Here is a 16,289-nt window from a genome sequence, read left to right on the forward strand (position 1 = left end):
CCAGAATGGGAAACATGGCTGACTAAGATGCTTAGTTCATATGGAAGCATGTCCACCCTCCTGTTCAAAATGCAACAATTATAGAATCATAGAATTGCAGAGCTGGAAGGGACCGTGATGGTCATCTAGTCCAACCCCCTGCAATGCAGGAATCTTTTGCCCAATGTGGGGCTCAAACCCACAACCTTGAGATAAAGCGTCTCATGCCCTACCCACTGGGCTAAATGCATCAAAAGAGAAACTTGGGATGCCTTTATTCTTTCACCTATAGGCCAGGGTATTGCTAAGTAGTTAAAGGACTTGGGGCACAGGTTCATGACACAAATTTGCATATGCTAAATTTTTATATATGGATGCCTCTGGAAATTAAGATGATGGATGGCTGGAGTCTCACCAGTATTGCACTTTGCAGTACATTCAGGCTGCATAAACACTGTACCTTTAAATCACATGAATTCCCCCAAATAGTCATGGGAACTGTAGTTTGTTAAAGGTGCTGGGAACGATAGCTCTGTGAGGGGGAAACACCAGTTCCCAGGATTCTTTGGGGGAAGCCATGTGCTTTAAATGTATGGTCTGTATGAAGCCCTGGTCACCATGTAAGTTGAGTTAAGAATTACTTCAAGGCACAAGATATGTAATTGTGTTCAATCTTTTCAGGCTATGAAGGAGAAAATTTTGATGATGCTCAGTATGAAGACCCAGATGACATGCATCCTCCATTAAGCTCCTCCAGACCCAAAGTGAAAAGAGGTCCCATCCTGGCAGCTGAGTACGCCAATGTTTATGATTATTCCCCACTAAAGCCTCGGACTCTCCTGTCAGTAGCTGGAAAAGGTACACAGAGCAAAGCTGCTAAAAAGCGGGTAATGACATTGGTCAACCAGACCAACAATAAAACCACCCCAGAAATAAATTCACCAGTAGGAAGGCTGTATCTGAACAGCAGAAACCAAGAGAACTCTCCCCACCATGACAGAAGTGCCCATGAGTTGCCAGCTACCAAGAGGAAAGGAGGAGATGAGGGCATGCAGACTAACAAAAGGACCAAAGGGATTGGGGAACAAAATCCCATCAGTCGTAGGGATTCAGGTGGAAGGATCCAAAGAGAGACCTTGGTTTTTAATGCAAATGGAAACATGGACCTGTCATCATTAGAAACCACAAAAACAAGGAGGCAATCCCAGGTGCTTGACAAAGGAGCAGAGAAGGCAGTCCTCCAGGAACAGCCTGCTTATGAGGACCAATGGCTTAACCAAGTAGATTCGTATATAGCCCAGCACAAGGCAGCAGATGCTGCGAATGTCATTTTAGGAAGAGTGGATCTGGATCCCCAGCCACCTGTCAGGACTGATTCTGCCCAGCCAACAGTGCACAAGGTGGAGGATGAAGAAAAGGTGGTGGTGGTCGAGGAACAGGAGGAAGAAGAAGAGGAGGAGGTGGAAGGGGAGGTAAATGAAGAAGAGGAGTTTCGTTACATGCCTGCATTTGACCAACTAGTCAACTGGCAGCAGACTTTCAGGGCAAGTAACTTGGACTTCCAGGTGCTGCGGACAGACTGGATTGACCTGAAGTGCAACACTTCAGGGAACCTGCTGTTAAAAGAGAAGGAAGCCCTTGAGGTCACTCACGCATTCCTAAAGAAGCTCAACCAGAAGAACAAAGGGTAAGCCAAAATTCACCTTGCAGACTCTCTCTGGTCCTTATTAAGGCTGGCAACTGCAGCATGGAACAGACTCCTTGGGTCTGGATAGGTAGCTAGAAATGCTGTCAGATCTCATTGTGAAATGAGGACTGAGTCACTCTTCATCCTTAGAAGGGATGTTTGGATATGTTCTTCTGTAGTCTTAGGGAGCTAGGAACGGGCTCTGATTTGGTCTGGTCTTTATCTTTTGGCATTTTCACTGTCATACTAAGTGCCACAGACTTAAACTCAGAACCCTTTTTTAATTCACTGCATTTATATCACACCTTTTCACTCAAGGAGCTCAAAGTGGTGTACATGATTCTCTACCTCCTCATTTAATCCCCACAACAACCCTGTGAGGCTGAGAGGCAGTGACTGACCCATGGTCACCCATAACTGAGTGAGGATTTAAACCCTGGTCTCTCAGGTCCTAATCCGACACTAACCACTACACCACTGAGCTGTGATACTTTACTCTCCGCATCAACAGAGTCAATAGCTGGAGGGTGGAGTTACAAGGAGTTCTGTCCAGGGTGCTGACCTTCAGCTGCTTAGGGCTGGACCAGTCTCCCCTCAGCAGGTGCCCTCCAGATTCTACAGGGCCCCAGCTCTTATCATCCCTGACCACCAGCCACATGGTCTGGCGCTGATGGAGTCAGACAACATCTAGAGGGAGTCAGTTTAGGGTCAGCTGGGTAGACCTGGCCAATGCTTGGTCCTAGTTGCTTGACAAGCCCAGAGGGTCCTAAGGTCTGTGGCCAGTATGGGATGGTTGCAAAGCAGGGAAGGGCTGAAAGGGGGCTGTCAACACTACAAGTTGGGAATCTGCGGTGGGCTTTGGGTCTGGACTGCTTGAAGACCACTGCAGGATATGAGACAAGTTTGTTTGGGAGGTAGGAGTTGTCTTGTCTTGTTATGGAACTTGCCATTTTTATTTTAGTTTTGAAAGGGTTGGTGGCTGAACATAGTTGGGGGAAAAACATTGGCAAGTCAAAGGCATTAGTATCTGGCTGTTCTCTTGCAGTGAAAACAAAAATTAGGCAAAGGGTAACAGTGCAAATGTCTTGTGCATCAGGCCTGTGGACCTGGTGCTTGGTCAGACACGGCCTAAGAACCTGGTGTGCAAACATGGTGCTACATTAGAAAAGCCTGCTGGATCAGGCCAATGGCCCATCTAACGCAGCATCCTGTTCTCACACTGGCCAACCAGTTGTGTGTGGGAAGCCTGCAAGCAGGATCTGAGCACAACAGCACTCTGCCAACCTGCAATTCCTCCACAAAGCTCAATTCCACTTACGGAGAAGTATATCACAAACTAAATAACTCTGTATGTGGTTTCCAAAAATTCATTGTACAAGAAATTCAACACCTACTAATACTTGGAGTCTTAAATGATATTTACAATACCAAAATAATACACAACTCAATATCTCTAAGCCAAACCTGCAATTCCTAGCAATTGGTGTTCAGAGGCAGAGGCATCTCTGACATTGAGCATAGCCATCACGGTTAGTAGGCATACACAGGAAGACACAATTCCTTTGTATAATAGGAGGACACCTTATACCAAGTCAGACCATTGCTCCATCCAGCTCAGTCTTGTCTGCATAGGCAGGGGCTTCCCAAGTGTTCAAATGGGGAACATTCCCAGGCCATCCCTGGAGACGCCAGGGCTTGAACCTGGCACCTTCTGCATGCAACACATCTGCTCTGCCACTGAGCTGTGGCCCTTCATGCCAATTTCAGGCGATTCCAACTGCTGCGCGTCGTCAATGTAGAGAAGCGGCAGGACCACCTGCGAGGCAGCCGCTACCTTCTGGAGCTGGAGCTGGTGGCACGGGATAAGCGCATTGTCCGTTTCTCAGAATACGTATTTGCACGGGACTGGCATGGTAGCAGCAGCGGTGAGCAGGAGGGTATTATGAAGGATCTGGCATGGGGCCGCCAGCGCCACTTGTTGGCCAGAAAAACTGAGCCAGCCCTGTGCTGGCCAGCAGGCTTTTCCTGGAACCATCGTGCCGTTGTCCACTTCATAGTGCCAGGTAAGGGGGATGTGATAGCTTTATGATCTTGTCAAAATAGCTGCAATGGAGAATGATGGGATTTTGGCTTCTGCCACCTGTACTTCACCTGGTAGAGGTGCTAGATCAGGGAGATGAAAAGTCTCAACCGTAATTTCCCTTTGAGTTTATATGCTGTATCCTACATTATAGAACAGTATTTTTAGTTCCCATCTGGGACGCAGGTGGCGCTGTGGTCTAAACCACTGAGCTCCAATTGCTCTGTCCCAGCTCCTGCCAACCTAGCAGTTCAAAAGCACACCGGTGCAAGTAGATAAATAAGTGCTGCTGCGGCAAGAAGGTAAATGGTGTTTCCGTGCGCTCTTGGTTCCGTCATGGTGTCCCATTGCACCAAAAGCAGTTTAGTCATGCTGGCCACATGACCTGGAAAGCTATCTGTGGACAAATGCCGGCTCCCTCGGCCTGAAAGTGAGATGAGCACCACAACCCCATAGTTGCCTTTGACTGGACTTAAGCATCAAGGTGTTATTTACTTTCTTATTTTTTTAACATTAGTTCCCATCTGGCAACCTTAATTTTTCTTCTTCTAACTCTCAGTGCCTGGTTAATGCCCCATGCTCTTTCTTATATTTCCAGAAGAAAGACACAGCATTTTTTTTTCATGTATCTCAAATTGTCACATATCCTAAAATTCTCTTAGGACAAAATATCCATCTTAAGGTACTAAAACAGAATCGGTTGTCATATTTAGCTATATGATTTTGCTCCAGTTTTATAGTAACATCAGTCGAACTAAAGGACATGTGATAAGTGTGTTTCACAGGAGCACAGAAAAGCCATAGGTGTGGGCCTTGGCTCTAAGAATTCAGCATCCTAAGAACTCCACAGCTGTGTTGGTGTTTTGTTTTGTTTTGTTTTGTTTTGCTTTGCTTTTAAGTTATGCATGAAAGGAGCTAAGCAGAGGTTTTCCTCCATAAAAATTCTACTGGTCAAGGGATGGAGTGTCTAGGTATTGAACCCCTCACAGTCCTCATAACTATCAAAACCATATAATATATATGATTATTTGTGTGTGCATTTTTTTAACCAAAATAAAGAGCAGAATATCTATTGCAAAAGGAAGGAAGTAGTGAAAACATGCTTAATTTGGACAATTTGTTCTTAGCTTTTGTCACAGAACTTGGGTTCCCTTAGTGCAGAATCAATTTGGATAATTATTTTGCACTCACAGCCCTGGGCTGATGCCACGGTATCATTGAGCTATGCTATTTAGAGAATTAAATGATGAAGCCTAGCAATTTTCCCCCTGATATTTGCCTAGATAGCCCACTAAAGATTCTGCCTATGGTTGGACAATACAAACTGGTCAGTGAAAGACTGATCCAGGAAAGCATACCTGCTTTCCTCTGAGCAAACTGCTTCATTATCTTCACTGCGCCTCTTTGTTTGCTGTATAGCAATAATGCTGTATATCTGTATTTGATAAATTAGTAAGCTCTTAAGCTGCCACAAGACTTCATATATTTTGCTGCAGCAGGCTGACATGGCTGCTCCTCTGGAAGCAGCGGCATTTGCATCTGTAGCTGAATAGGGATATGATGAGCAGCCTTATATTGAGTCAGGCTCTATTCCATCTAGTCTCGTGTTAGAGGTGTCAACAATTGCATATAGAGCCATGCCCCCGTTTACTAGAACAGGAAGCAAATTGTGTATGTGTGTGTCTTGCCCTCTTGGGACACAAAACCAACTCTGCCCTCATTCTGTTCTTCTCTTTGTTCCTGGTGCCAAACAGTGAAAAACCAGGCACGTTGGGTGCTGCAGTTCATTTCTGACATGGAAGAGCTGTTCAGGGTTACTAAGGACCCCTATTTCAACGTCATCATCACAGACTACAGCAGTGACGATATGGATGTAGAAAAGGCTCTGAAAAAGTCCTCATTGCGCAGGTGAGAGCAGATTTATTGCATTTGCAAACAGGAACATGGGCCAGCATATTTGAAGCATATAAGGGACTGATGCAATAATAATAATAATAATAATAATAATAATAATAATAATAATAATCCTTACTCATAGAATCTTAGAGTTGGAAGGGACCTTGAGGGTCAGCTAGTTCAACCACTTACAATGCAGGAATCTCCACTAAAGCATCTATGCCAGATGGCCACCCAACCTCTGCTTTAAAACCTCCAATGAAGTCCACAACCTCCTGAGGGTTCCACCGTCAAACAACTGTTACCATATACTTCTGTTATTGCAGCCTAGAATAGCATTAACTGGTTTTGCTGCTGCATCAGCTTGTGGTCTACTACAACCCCTAGATCCTTTTCACACATACTACTGGAAAGCCAGGTGTCCCCCATCTTATATTTGTGCAGCTGATTCTTCCTGCCTAAGTGTAGAACCTTACAAAGCCTTACTTTGTCTGTTAAAATATAACCCATTTCTTGTTTTCAGGTACCAATATTTGCGGTTAACGGGGAACTTTCAGCGCTCTGCAGGCCTGCAGGCTGGGATAAACCTGGTGAAGGTGAGTGATAGCTGGCTAGGGCAGATGTTGTGAATTACAACTCCCACCCCCCTGACCATTGGCCATGCTGGCTGATGGTAATGGGAGTTGTGGTCCAAAGTGTATGGAAGGCAGCAAGCTGGGGAAGGCTGAGCTAAAGCGCCTCAGCTGCCAAATGTTAGGTGGTTTCGGAATGATTGAAAGGGGTTTAATATAAGGTTTTCTTTGCTCTGGAGCTTCCTCTATGAAAACCAGCTCTGTGGCACTCAATTGGAGAAAATGTCAATCTGCAAAAAACCTGAATTGACATTTGCTCTGATGGAGTGCTAAAGAGTGGGTTGGGGGGGCAAAAATAATCAGCCTTGCCTGCTCTGACTCTCTAGGGCAGCCTTTCTCAACCTTGGGTCCCCAGATGTTTTGGGACTACAACTCTCATCATCCCTAGCTAGCAAGGCCAGAGCTCAGGGATGATGGGAGTTGTAGTCCAACAACATCTGGGGACCCAAGGTTGAGAAACACTCCTCTAGGGTTTCAGGTGGGATAATCCAAGCCTTATCTGGAGATGATAGGGATTGGGGCCTTCTGCAGGTAACGCAAGATGTTCTATGGCTGAATGAATATAAACCACATGGAAGTAGATGTAGGTTGAACATTTGGGTTCATCTTTCTAACTGAAAGAGTGGTTCATCCATTAAAAAAAGTCTTCCTATAGTAGTGGAAACTCTTTACATACACACACACACACACAAATTCAGGTATCTGACAGTTTTGTTCTGCATATAAGAAGTTGTCTTGGAGCTGGAGGGTGTTGCATGATGTTGTGTGATGTTCGCATCTTCCTTGAATGGGTGTTTCTATGAGCCTTTCCCCACATACATGAGTGTACTGTGGATAATGACCTGACTGCTCCGTTTCTCTGTTTAATTACAGGATTCACACAGCATCATTTTCCTGTGTGATCTTCACATCCATTTCCCGTCAGGGATCATTGACTCCATTCGGAAGCACTGTGTGGAAGGGAAAATGGCCTTTGCACCTATGGTTATGAGGCTCCACTGTGGCGCATCCCCAAAATGGCCTGATGGTGAGGTGCTGCAGGGAGGAGGGTTTTTTGCATAAAACCCGTATTATTCTGGGCATCTTTCTTCCTCATTATCACATTTTTCTGCAATTCATAGTTTAGCCTTGTAGAGATGGTTAAAACAGCGGTTTCATAACAGAGTGGGGAAGGTCTAGCACAGACAAGGAAAATATTCTGTATAGCAAGTTTGGTGGAATCTTTCTCAGCCCAAAGTCAGCAGTCCCTTCTGGGCAACTTCCTAGGGCCTATGTGCTAGTGGTGGCCTTGGGGTGGGGAGAGGCAAAAGTGGGTGGGGGAAAGAATGTACAGTACTTTCCTTAGTTGGCTACTTTTTATGCATAATCATACATTCCTCTCTACCCTCCTTCCAGGCAAGCAGGGGGCAGTATCAGAATTCCAGGACACATGCCTGCCAGGCAAAACCATTCAGGGAGGGTGCAAAGCAGGGATCAGTGAGGGGTTTGGCTTGGGGAGATTCATGAGGACTGCAGTTAGGCCCCCCACCCCCAAGTCCTGAAGTTCTTCATTCCAGCATCCTATTACTTCCCAATGAAGAGTGGTTGCAACTCATTAGGGTGTGTGTGTGTGTGTGTGTGTGTGTGTGTGTGTGTGTGTGTAGTTGGATCTTTCCCTATTAATCTGTTACATGCCTGGACCAGTGGGTGCCACAGGTTAGTCTGAGAACTTTAATTTTTACTAATAAACCATGTAGATGTGGCTGATGCTTTTGTGTTTCGCTTTCATAGGCTACTGGGAAGTGAATGGCTTTGGCCTCCTGGGTATATACAAGTCAGATCTAGTTCGCGTTGGAGGCATGAACACCAGAGACTTTGGGGAAAAGTGGGGAGGAGAGGACTGGGAACTCCTGGACCGGTGAGTGAAGATGTGTAGCAGCAACTGGCTTTGGGTTCTCTTCTCATAGGAACAAAGGAAGCTGCCTTATACTGAATCAGACCATTGGTTCATCTAGCTCAGTAATGATGGATGAAGTCTAAGAGGAAAAGCACAATGTGGAACAACTAGCAAATAAAGCAATTAACCAAACCGCTATTAAGCACTAAGTTTCATCCTCGTAAAAAACTTCCTCCTACACACAAACAGAGCAATCTTATATATTCACTGACAAGTAAGTCCCATTGGTCCAATAAAAACCCACTGCCACTGAAGTATCCCCCTTACTCTTAGTTGGAGGGGTAGTTTCCTGTGGCTGCCATTCCTGTTCCAACTTCCTACCCTCCTGATCACTTGCTTAATCAGAGTTTAGAGTCCTGATCCTGATAAAGACCTGGCCCATGGTACTTTAAAGATTCCCCCACCCTCCCAATCCAAGCTCCACAGAAGCAGGCAGTCCTACTTAGCCTCTCGTTCCAATCTCTCTCCTTCCCTCTCCTCCCACAGGATCTTTCAGGCTGGCCTGGAGGTGGAACGACTCTCTCTCAGAAACTTCTTCCACCATTTCCACTCCAAGCGGGGCATGTGGAACCGACGGCAGCTGAAGATGTGATGAACATTTGCACACGCAGTGCAGACTTTATCCAGGCATGTCGAGGAGAAGCCTCCAGTACCACAGAAGTCAGAACATGAATTTAGGCGTTATGAGAAAATAAGTTCAGGCGCAGAACTGAGAGTTTTTATCTTGTGAGAAAAATGAAAATGGGAAGAAAATGATCCTACCTCTAGTGTCTTACATCCACGACAGCGATCTTTTTAAGAGCACAAAACCAAACTTTCTCACCAGCATGTCACAGATGCACTTCTGGGATGCAAAAAAGCACACATAGGAAGCTGCCTTCCTCTACGTCTGACCAGTTAGTCCATCTTAGCCCAGTATTGTCTGCACTGACTGGCAGCGGCTCTCCAGGGCTTCAAGCAGGAAACATTGTCAGCCCTACCTGGAAATGCCGCAGATTGAACATGGGACCTTCTGCATAAAAAGCAAGTGCTCTACCACCAAGCTATAACCCTTCCCCTTTCCTCTTCCCCTGCATCATCCCTCTGCCTCAAAAGCCTCTCTTTGTGGTGCCTTCCTACTTCTTCCAAGGTTTTACTGAAATGCTTTCACTTCTTAGAAGCATCAGTAATGCCGCAGTTCTCTGGTCAACGGGTACAAATGAAAAGGAGTGCCTTCCATAGTGTGTTAGAAAGAGGAATATAGCCTCGTTATGTGTAGTGTGAGTTGTTTTTAATGATGCTTCCTTTTTTGAGATACTTGAACAAAAACTGTGTCCTGAAATCCATGCCTTTGGACCAAAGTCACTCTGATATGTGGGCTGTGTCTGAATACCTGTACTTAAGCCCAGCCAGGACATACTAAAGAGGCCTAGTGGATTCATATTGTGCTCTGCTCAGGTACAGCAAAAAGAATTATGTTGAAGCCTTCACCTTGTGGCTTGCCTGCATCTGTATTTCTCAATAAGCGGCCTCTCTCTCTCTCTCTTACCATTAAGCTGAGTCAAAACCCTGTTAGGACTTGAGATAGGTTTTTGGCACAGAATTGTGTTTATCCTGACAGTCATATGAAATGGGGAAAACAGGGAACTGGAAATATGAACTTGAGACAACAACCCTTGAATAGCCTAGCACTCGAGATTAATTTACAGCAGGGATTAGGAAACTGTGGCCTCCCAGATGTTGTTGGGCTACAACTGCCTTCATCCCTACCTAGCAGGACCAGTGGTTAGGGATGATGGGAACTGTAGTCCAAAACCAGCTGGACACCCAAGGTTGGGAAACGCTGATCCCTGACATCTGGCCATGCTGATCAGTTAGAGTTCTAACAACATCTGAAGGGCCAAAGGTTCCCCATCCCTCATTTACAGTGCAATCCTGGGCATATATTTTAGAAGTCCCATTGAGTTAAATAGCTTTTATACACTGTCCTCCCACCCCTTCTATTTATTTTGTAGTTTTAATGTTGGTTTGTTTGTACTCTGATTTTAATGTGCTCCAAGTCACCCTGAGGCAGGGGAAATAATCTTTTTTGAAGGACAAGATATATTTTGTAAAATTAATTGATAAATTAAAGTTATGGTTTTGTTACTACGTTTTGGTACTGATTATGTATGAAGACCAGGTATCCTTGCATCAGAAAATATGTAAGAAAATGAGCTATCTATGCTGCAGTTTTGGAAGGAGTGGCAAGAAGTTGTGCAAACTGGAAGTCAGATTTGGACCTGACACCTTCAGGAAACAAACCAGTCCTTAAAGCAGGTCACACAAAATGGGTAACAGCTGTGTGTAAAATGAGGAGCTGAGTTGGTTCATTGATGCAGGTGGATTAAAGTGTGTGTGTATATGTGTGCCAAATGATAATGGGAATGGCATTTTCTGTCTCTGGAAACATATGAGTTTCCAGACTCCTTTCTTTTTTTAACTCTTTCTTCACCCACTGTAACCCCACCCCCATGCAGCATAAAATTATTATAGTTTTTCAAGCCTCAGTGTGGAGGAGGAGGGGATGAGGCAAGGAAAGGAGGATGTGGGTTGGCCTGTGGGTCAGTGCTTCCCCCAACCCAATTTAAAAACAAAGTAAACCTCTTTCTTCAGAACTATTATTTAATCCTGTTTCAATGTGTGCAGATTTCATTGATTCAACAATATCTCTTTGACTTGGTGACACACAGATACATATACATCAAACATTGGATGTGTGTATCAGGATTGGGTTTTGCTATGAAGTCAAAGAAGGAAATTCTAAGGTCCTATGCTGAGAGGACTTACCTGTATGAATCTATTGTTTGTTTGTTCCAGTGTCATCAATGTCACCTTCACTGAAGTACCTCTACACCTTTTATAGCTTGTGTGAATATCTGAAATGTTCTTTGGTATATTTAAATTCACTTTTGAAATGTGTGCCTTATTGATGAGTCCCAAACCTTTTCTTACTTGCAAGAGGAAGCATAAGTGCCTCCGTTTACAAATACAGATTCCTTACAGAAAATGTGTGTGGTGTCTTTTTCTGACCCTCAAATGCCTGCCTGCAAAGTGGACCAATCTAATGTGAAATTTTTGCATATGGGATCTGTCTCCTCTTCTGTATCTGGGTAGCTATGTACTATTCTATAAAAGGATATAAAAGAAAGATGTTTAGTGCTTAAGATTTTCATTCACAGTCTGCATTGAGTAATTTGATATATAGACCAAGCCACACCTTTGGATAAAATATACTTTAATAAATAAAGAGAAAGCAAATAGTTGGAATGTGCAAAAGATGCACCAGTTCTAAGTGGGATGACAAAATTGCAAGTCCTTTATAAAATATTGTAAGAGTGGCTAAGGACAGCATGGGAATAACTTTCAGAAGCAATGCACTGTTTACAAAAATCAAGGTTAACTTGTACAGCTTTAAAATGCTTTGCATTACTATGCATAGTATTATTGCCACCAGCAGAGGTTTATAATGCAATTTATTTTTTGCCACATGCAAGCTGATGGTCTGTATTTCCACTATAATCATAGTTTTATACCTTTTGTGTGTGTACACACAGACAAAGTACACTTTTTATTTTATTTAAATAACAGAATTTGTATACAGCTAAATTGCAAAAAACTAAGCAGTTTTACATAACAATTTACACCCGTGGAGGAGCAGGACTAAGTACATAGAAACTATGGGAATCTTGGCTATTCAGGAGCTCCAACAAAATAACAGGAGTTTCAGCTAGTTGCATCAGAGCCTCTGCACCACCACCGATTACTGGATCAGGGTAACATAATGCTTTTCATTTAATAATTGCATTTCTCAATGTTTTAGTAGCTGGGGCAGACTCTTCTCTGAGCTAAAACTGGAGGTACACTTCTCATTCTTACTTTTAGGGTAATAACTGTCCACCCTCAGAGGAGCCAACAACTTGTGCTCCTGTGTGAGTCACTATTTGGGGCTGGTCATTCTGTTGCATCCCATCATTGAGAGCAGTTGATCCCATTACACAACACAGAAACAAAGTCTCATCCGGAGACATGCATCCCACACTAATTCACTGCTCAGGTGGACGCCAAGGAAGAAGAAACACAGTGGGCAGCCTCTTCTCTGGGCGATGCTGTGTGCTCATACAAGATGGCTTGGTCTGCAATGCTAACTCCACTCCCCTGGCAGCAAGCCCCACTGAATTCAGCAGGACTGACTTCTTAGCAGTTGCGGTTAGGATTGCAGCCTTAAATCATTTTTTTCTCCTGCTTTGCAAATCTGTCTTCATCTGACAACTTAGTGTCCTCTTGGACAAAATTTGAACTAGTGACCTAGCACCTGCCCCTTATCAATTGTGCTCATTTGTAATTCTCTTCCAATGTTTTATTTTGATACTGTTGTCCCTGTCGCTTACGTTGACTGCTGCTGCCATTGATGGAGTACATCAAGTTGAATCACTGAGGGCTGCTCCTTTCCTGGTGGGAGCTGGGAAGCTCTAGCTGAATGCAATCCTCTGAATTGCAGAGGAATCTCATTACAGCCAGGGGTTGGGAACATTTTTCATACAATCCCTTCTGGGGCAGAGACAAAGAAGAACAAACTTTTTTTCATGTGTATGGTAGGCTAGTTTTTACTTACACTCACACTGAAAAAGGGTGCAGAGTAGGGCCAGTGGGTGATGTAAGCTGGGGAAGAGAGGAGTGTTTGGTTGAGGAAGAAATCTAACCTGGGGAGAGTCCGAGAAAGGCCTGGAGGGCTGCATTTGGCTCTCCGACCTGAAATTCCCCACTACTCCATTACAGGACACAAACATCATTATGGGTTGAGATGAGGAGAGGCTGCTGTCAAGATCAGCTGAAAATTTATTCACCTCTTCAGAGCTGTAAACATGTTGCAGAAGTAGCCCACAAGGAGCAACTGATGTACTTGCAATAGGGTTCACCCAGGCAGTTGTGTATCTTAAATGGATCATCAAGTCTGAGATCTATAAGGCTATACGGAAAGGCATTCCAGCTATCTTCTACCATGTGCTCCAGCCTGCAAGGAAAAACAAGAGGCTCAGGCAAGTTGTGCATCTCACTGTTGATGGTGACAAGGATCAGTCTCCTCTGCTGTGGAACTGTCTCCCTAGAGATAACCACCCTTTTCATATTTGGGGGGGTGGGGAGAGAGAGAGAAAGAGAGAAGAAAGAACTGCCATCATCCCACTTCATTACTTATGAGCTGCCTAAGAATAATGATTGATGGAGTATCCTATGTCCAAATAGGCAAAAATGGATGGTGAGTGTTTATCTGTCAAATCTGGAAGCATAAGACTCACTCTTTTCTTACCCATCCAAGCCTTAGTAGATTCTCCGACCACCATAAATGCTAGGATAGAGACCCGTCTTCTGCACACCGAAAGCAGTAATGAAGATGTTGATGATGACTATGATGAAGACTAGGATTGTGGCGATGTTGTTGAGCAAATTCAGGCGCTGCTGCTTCGTCACATCGTTCAGGTTCATCCGAGCTATGAAAAACGACGAAACCAAGACAGAATTCAGAGGAAACTCTTCTCCTCACTACATTCTTCAGAAGGTGTGCCGCTGCCGCCATTATTATTACTCTCTTAAATGTTCGATAGGCTTATATTTCCTTTCCTCCAATAAGTAAGGTCAGGAAACACAGTTTTACACACTATTCCTTTCCTTCCGCCTGGGAGGGCGGAGCCTTGATTGACTCCAGCTACAAAAGCTGAGGCTGCCAAACAGACACTTGGGCTGGGGTATCGTTGCTCTTATTGATATACTGATGTGTGTGTGTGTGTGTGTGTGTGTGTGTGTTATCTTTGTGTAGTTTTTGATGTTTTATTTATGACTACATTTGTTATGTTTGTGTTTATATGAATGTTTTCATGCCAGCTGCTATGAGCATGGTTTTAACTATGGAAAGGCAGAATACAAATAAAATGATGATGGTGGTGGTGGTGGTGAAGCAATGCCTGGGTCAAACTCTTCCAGCGAGATTCTTATCTAAGTGTGATTTAAACCACAGATGGAATAGCTATGCTTCCCTTCTCTGTTCTGCAGCCTAGTGGAATGTTAGGGTGTTGCCTGCCAACTTGAGTTGAAAATTTACTTATAAAAAAATAATCTGTGACCTAATTTTGCCCATGAGTACAGCTTTTTAGTCCTTTTCATATTTCCGTGAGTTTTCTGCCTGATTGCTGTGGTTTAGAGAAAAGGGTGGCTAATGTCCTTTAATGGTCGGTGTCCAGCTGTGCCAGCCACATCTTTCATTTGGAAAAAGCATGTTAAAGGCAAAGAATGGCCTGGGAAATGCCTCTCAACAGAAGCCAATGGCTAGGGGGGAAACTGGAGATTTCTCTGGAAGATGAGGAGAGCTAAAACAATTTTCTCCCACCCTAGCTCCAAGTGGGAAGCTGTAGTTTGGGAAGGATGGCGAGAGACATGGAAGCGGAGAGCTAGCCAAAGTCTAAAAAGGCTTGGACAAAGAGCTTTTAAGCATGGCTCTATGCCTGGAAAGAGCAAGGCAAAAGGTAGGTGTGGATAAACCTTAAAATTGGCTACAACCCTCAGGTTTCCAGGGATCTCTCCCACAAAAAGGAAGCTAAATCCTGCCCTTTCTTGATGCACAAGTATGCACCTGAAAAGTCAAGCATGATGTGAGAGATGTGTTTGCTGCCAAGCTAGTCAGAGATAAAATTCCAGGTACCGAGCCACTTCTGTCTGGTGGATTAATTACTGCAAATTCCAAGCCAATACAGGACCTCAAAACAAACACGTCCATGCTGCTTAATCAGTTGACTCTTCTGAATCCTTGTGACGATTTCTCGACCAGCATGCCCAGCGAGGCAGGGCACGCCTCCTACTTCCTTTCTTCTGAATATAGCTAGTTCCGGAGACTGACTGGCCCCTCCCTATTTCAGCCTCCGATTCAGAGGACAAACTGGAGAAAGGCTCTTTAGGCTCTCGGTAAGTGCTTCCCTGCCCCCCCTTCTCCAGCTGTTTCCCTTTCCCTGACACATGAGTGTGCCAAAAATGTTCTGGAAAACATGTTTATTGTCCAGGTTACCTCTTCACAGAGTCAGGACCTGCTGCCAGCCTCGCTGAAACCTGTGCTCAGTGGCAAAAAGTGGTTTTCTTACAGCCTTCTCCAGCCTGGTGCCCACGCCCTGGTGTTTTGGACTATATCTCCCATTAGTTCTAGTGAGCTCAGCTGTATGCTGCTGGGGCGGCTAGGAATTGCAGCCCAAGCCATCTAGAGGGCACCAAATTGAGGAAAACCTGCTGTGGTCTGTCGCTTTGTGCAATGCCTTAGATGCAGCCACCTCTTCAGTGTGAGCTAACTCTAAAACCAAAGGCAACCATCCAAAATGGCGAGGACCATTTTAATTTTTTTAAAATAAAGCAGACTACATCCAGCCTTTGCAAATCTGGTGCCCTCCAGCAGTTCTGGGCTATAACCCCCATCAGGCCTAGCCAAGCTGGCAAAAGCTGAAGCAGATGACTATGAGACACACACCAGATATTTCCATTTTTAGATGGCTTTGGTTCTCTAGGGCAAGCCAGAGGCTGGAGGCCAACAGCAGCTGCGGATGCTGAGGAATGTTTGCGGTCAGGCCCCATAACGAGAGAAGAGATTCCATTGATGCAGCATTAGCTGTAGCCCAAGTTCATGACCTCCACCATTCCTTTCAATGCCAAACTCACAAGCGGAGAAAGACAGGCCTGTGTTTATCATGTAAGTCTTATCATGTAAGGGGACAGTGGGGCTGACCCGGGGTCGGGCCAGACAGCTCTGGAGACTGTAGCCCTCTGTATATTAACTGTAGGGGCAGCAATGGAATGCGGGGGAGAAGGGAGGTGAAAGGGAGAAAGGGATGGGGGTTATAGCCGCAAATGATGGGGTTTAGGCAGGCGGGGGTGGTAGAGGCTGTGTAGGGCAGCTTGGGTAGAGCAGCCTTGTTTCCTACTTCAGAAAGGTGGCCCTGTATTCGAAAGCATCCTCTGAAGGACTGTCAGGTTGAAAGATGCAGAAACCTAAGAAGGGAGAGTAAAAGTGGCCTGGAAATTGTCCCA

General features: G+C 44.7%; 2 protein-coding genes across 4 annotated transcripts in view; one reads left to right on the plus strand and one right to left on the minus strand.

Moving 5' to 3' along the window:
• Positions 1-11,238, plus strand: part of B4GALNT3 (beta-1,4-N-acetyl-galactosaminyltransferase 3) — a 75,501-nt gene extending 64,263 nt beyond the window's left edge. For both annotated transcript variants that reach the window (XM_028746629.2, XM_028746630.2), the window contains exons 14-20: positions 661-1,666; positions 3,434-3,729; positions 5,501-5,654; positions 6,166-6,238; positions 7,148-7,301; positions 8,045-8,171; positions 8,697-11,238. In XM_028746629.2, the coding sequence (XP_028602462.2) occupies positions 661-1,666; positions 3,434-3,729; positions 5,501-5,654; positions 6,166-6,238; positions 7,148-7,301; positions 8,045-8,171; positions 8,697-8,802 (1,916 nt within the window). In that variant the 3' untranslated portion in view covers positions 8,803-11,238. The remainder of the gene's footprint in view (positions 1-660; positions 1,667-3,433; positions 3,730-5,500; positions 5,655-6,165; positions 6,239-7,147; positions 7,302-8,044; positions 8,172-8,696) is intronic.
• Positions 11,239-11,449: 211 nt separating this feature from the next.
• The window catches only part of NINJ2 (ninjurin 2), an 87,032-nt gene continuing 82,192 nt past the window's right edge, over positions 11,450-16,289 (minus strand). Inside the window, exons 5-6 of one of the 2 annotated variants that reach the window (XM_028746645.2) lie at positions 13,537-13,717; positions 11,450-13,242 (exon numbers count right to left, since the gene is read on the minus strand). In XM_028746645.2, the coding sequence (XP_028602478.1) occupies positions 13,548-13,717 (170 nt within the window). In that variant the 3' untranslated portion in view covers positions 11,450-13,242; positions 13,537-13,547. Of the gene's footprint in view, positions 13,243-13,525; positions 13,718-16,289 lie in introns of both variants that reach the window. The other variant, XM_028746646.2, reaches the window with a different exon arrangement.

The sequence above is a fragment of the Podarcis muralis genome, chromosome 10 (genome assembly GCF_964188315.1).
Source record: "Podarcis muralis chromosome 10, rPodMur119.hap1.1, whole genome shotgun sequence".
In the NCBI taxonomy this organism is placed as follows: Eukaryota; Metazoa; Chordata; class Lepidosauria; order Squamata; family Lacertidae; genus Podarcis; species Podarcis muralis.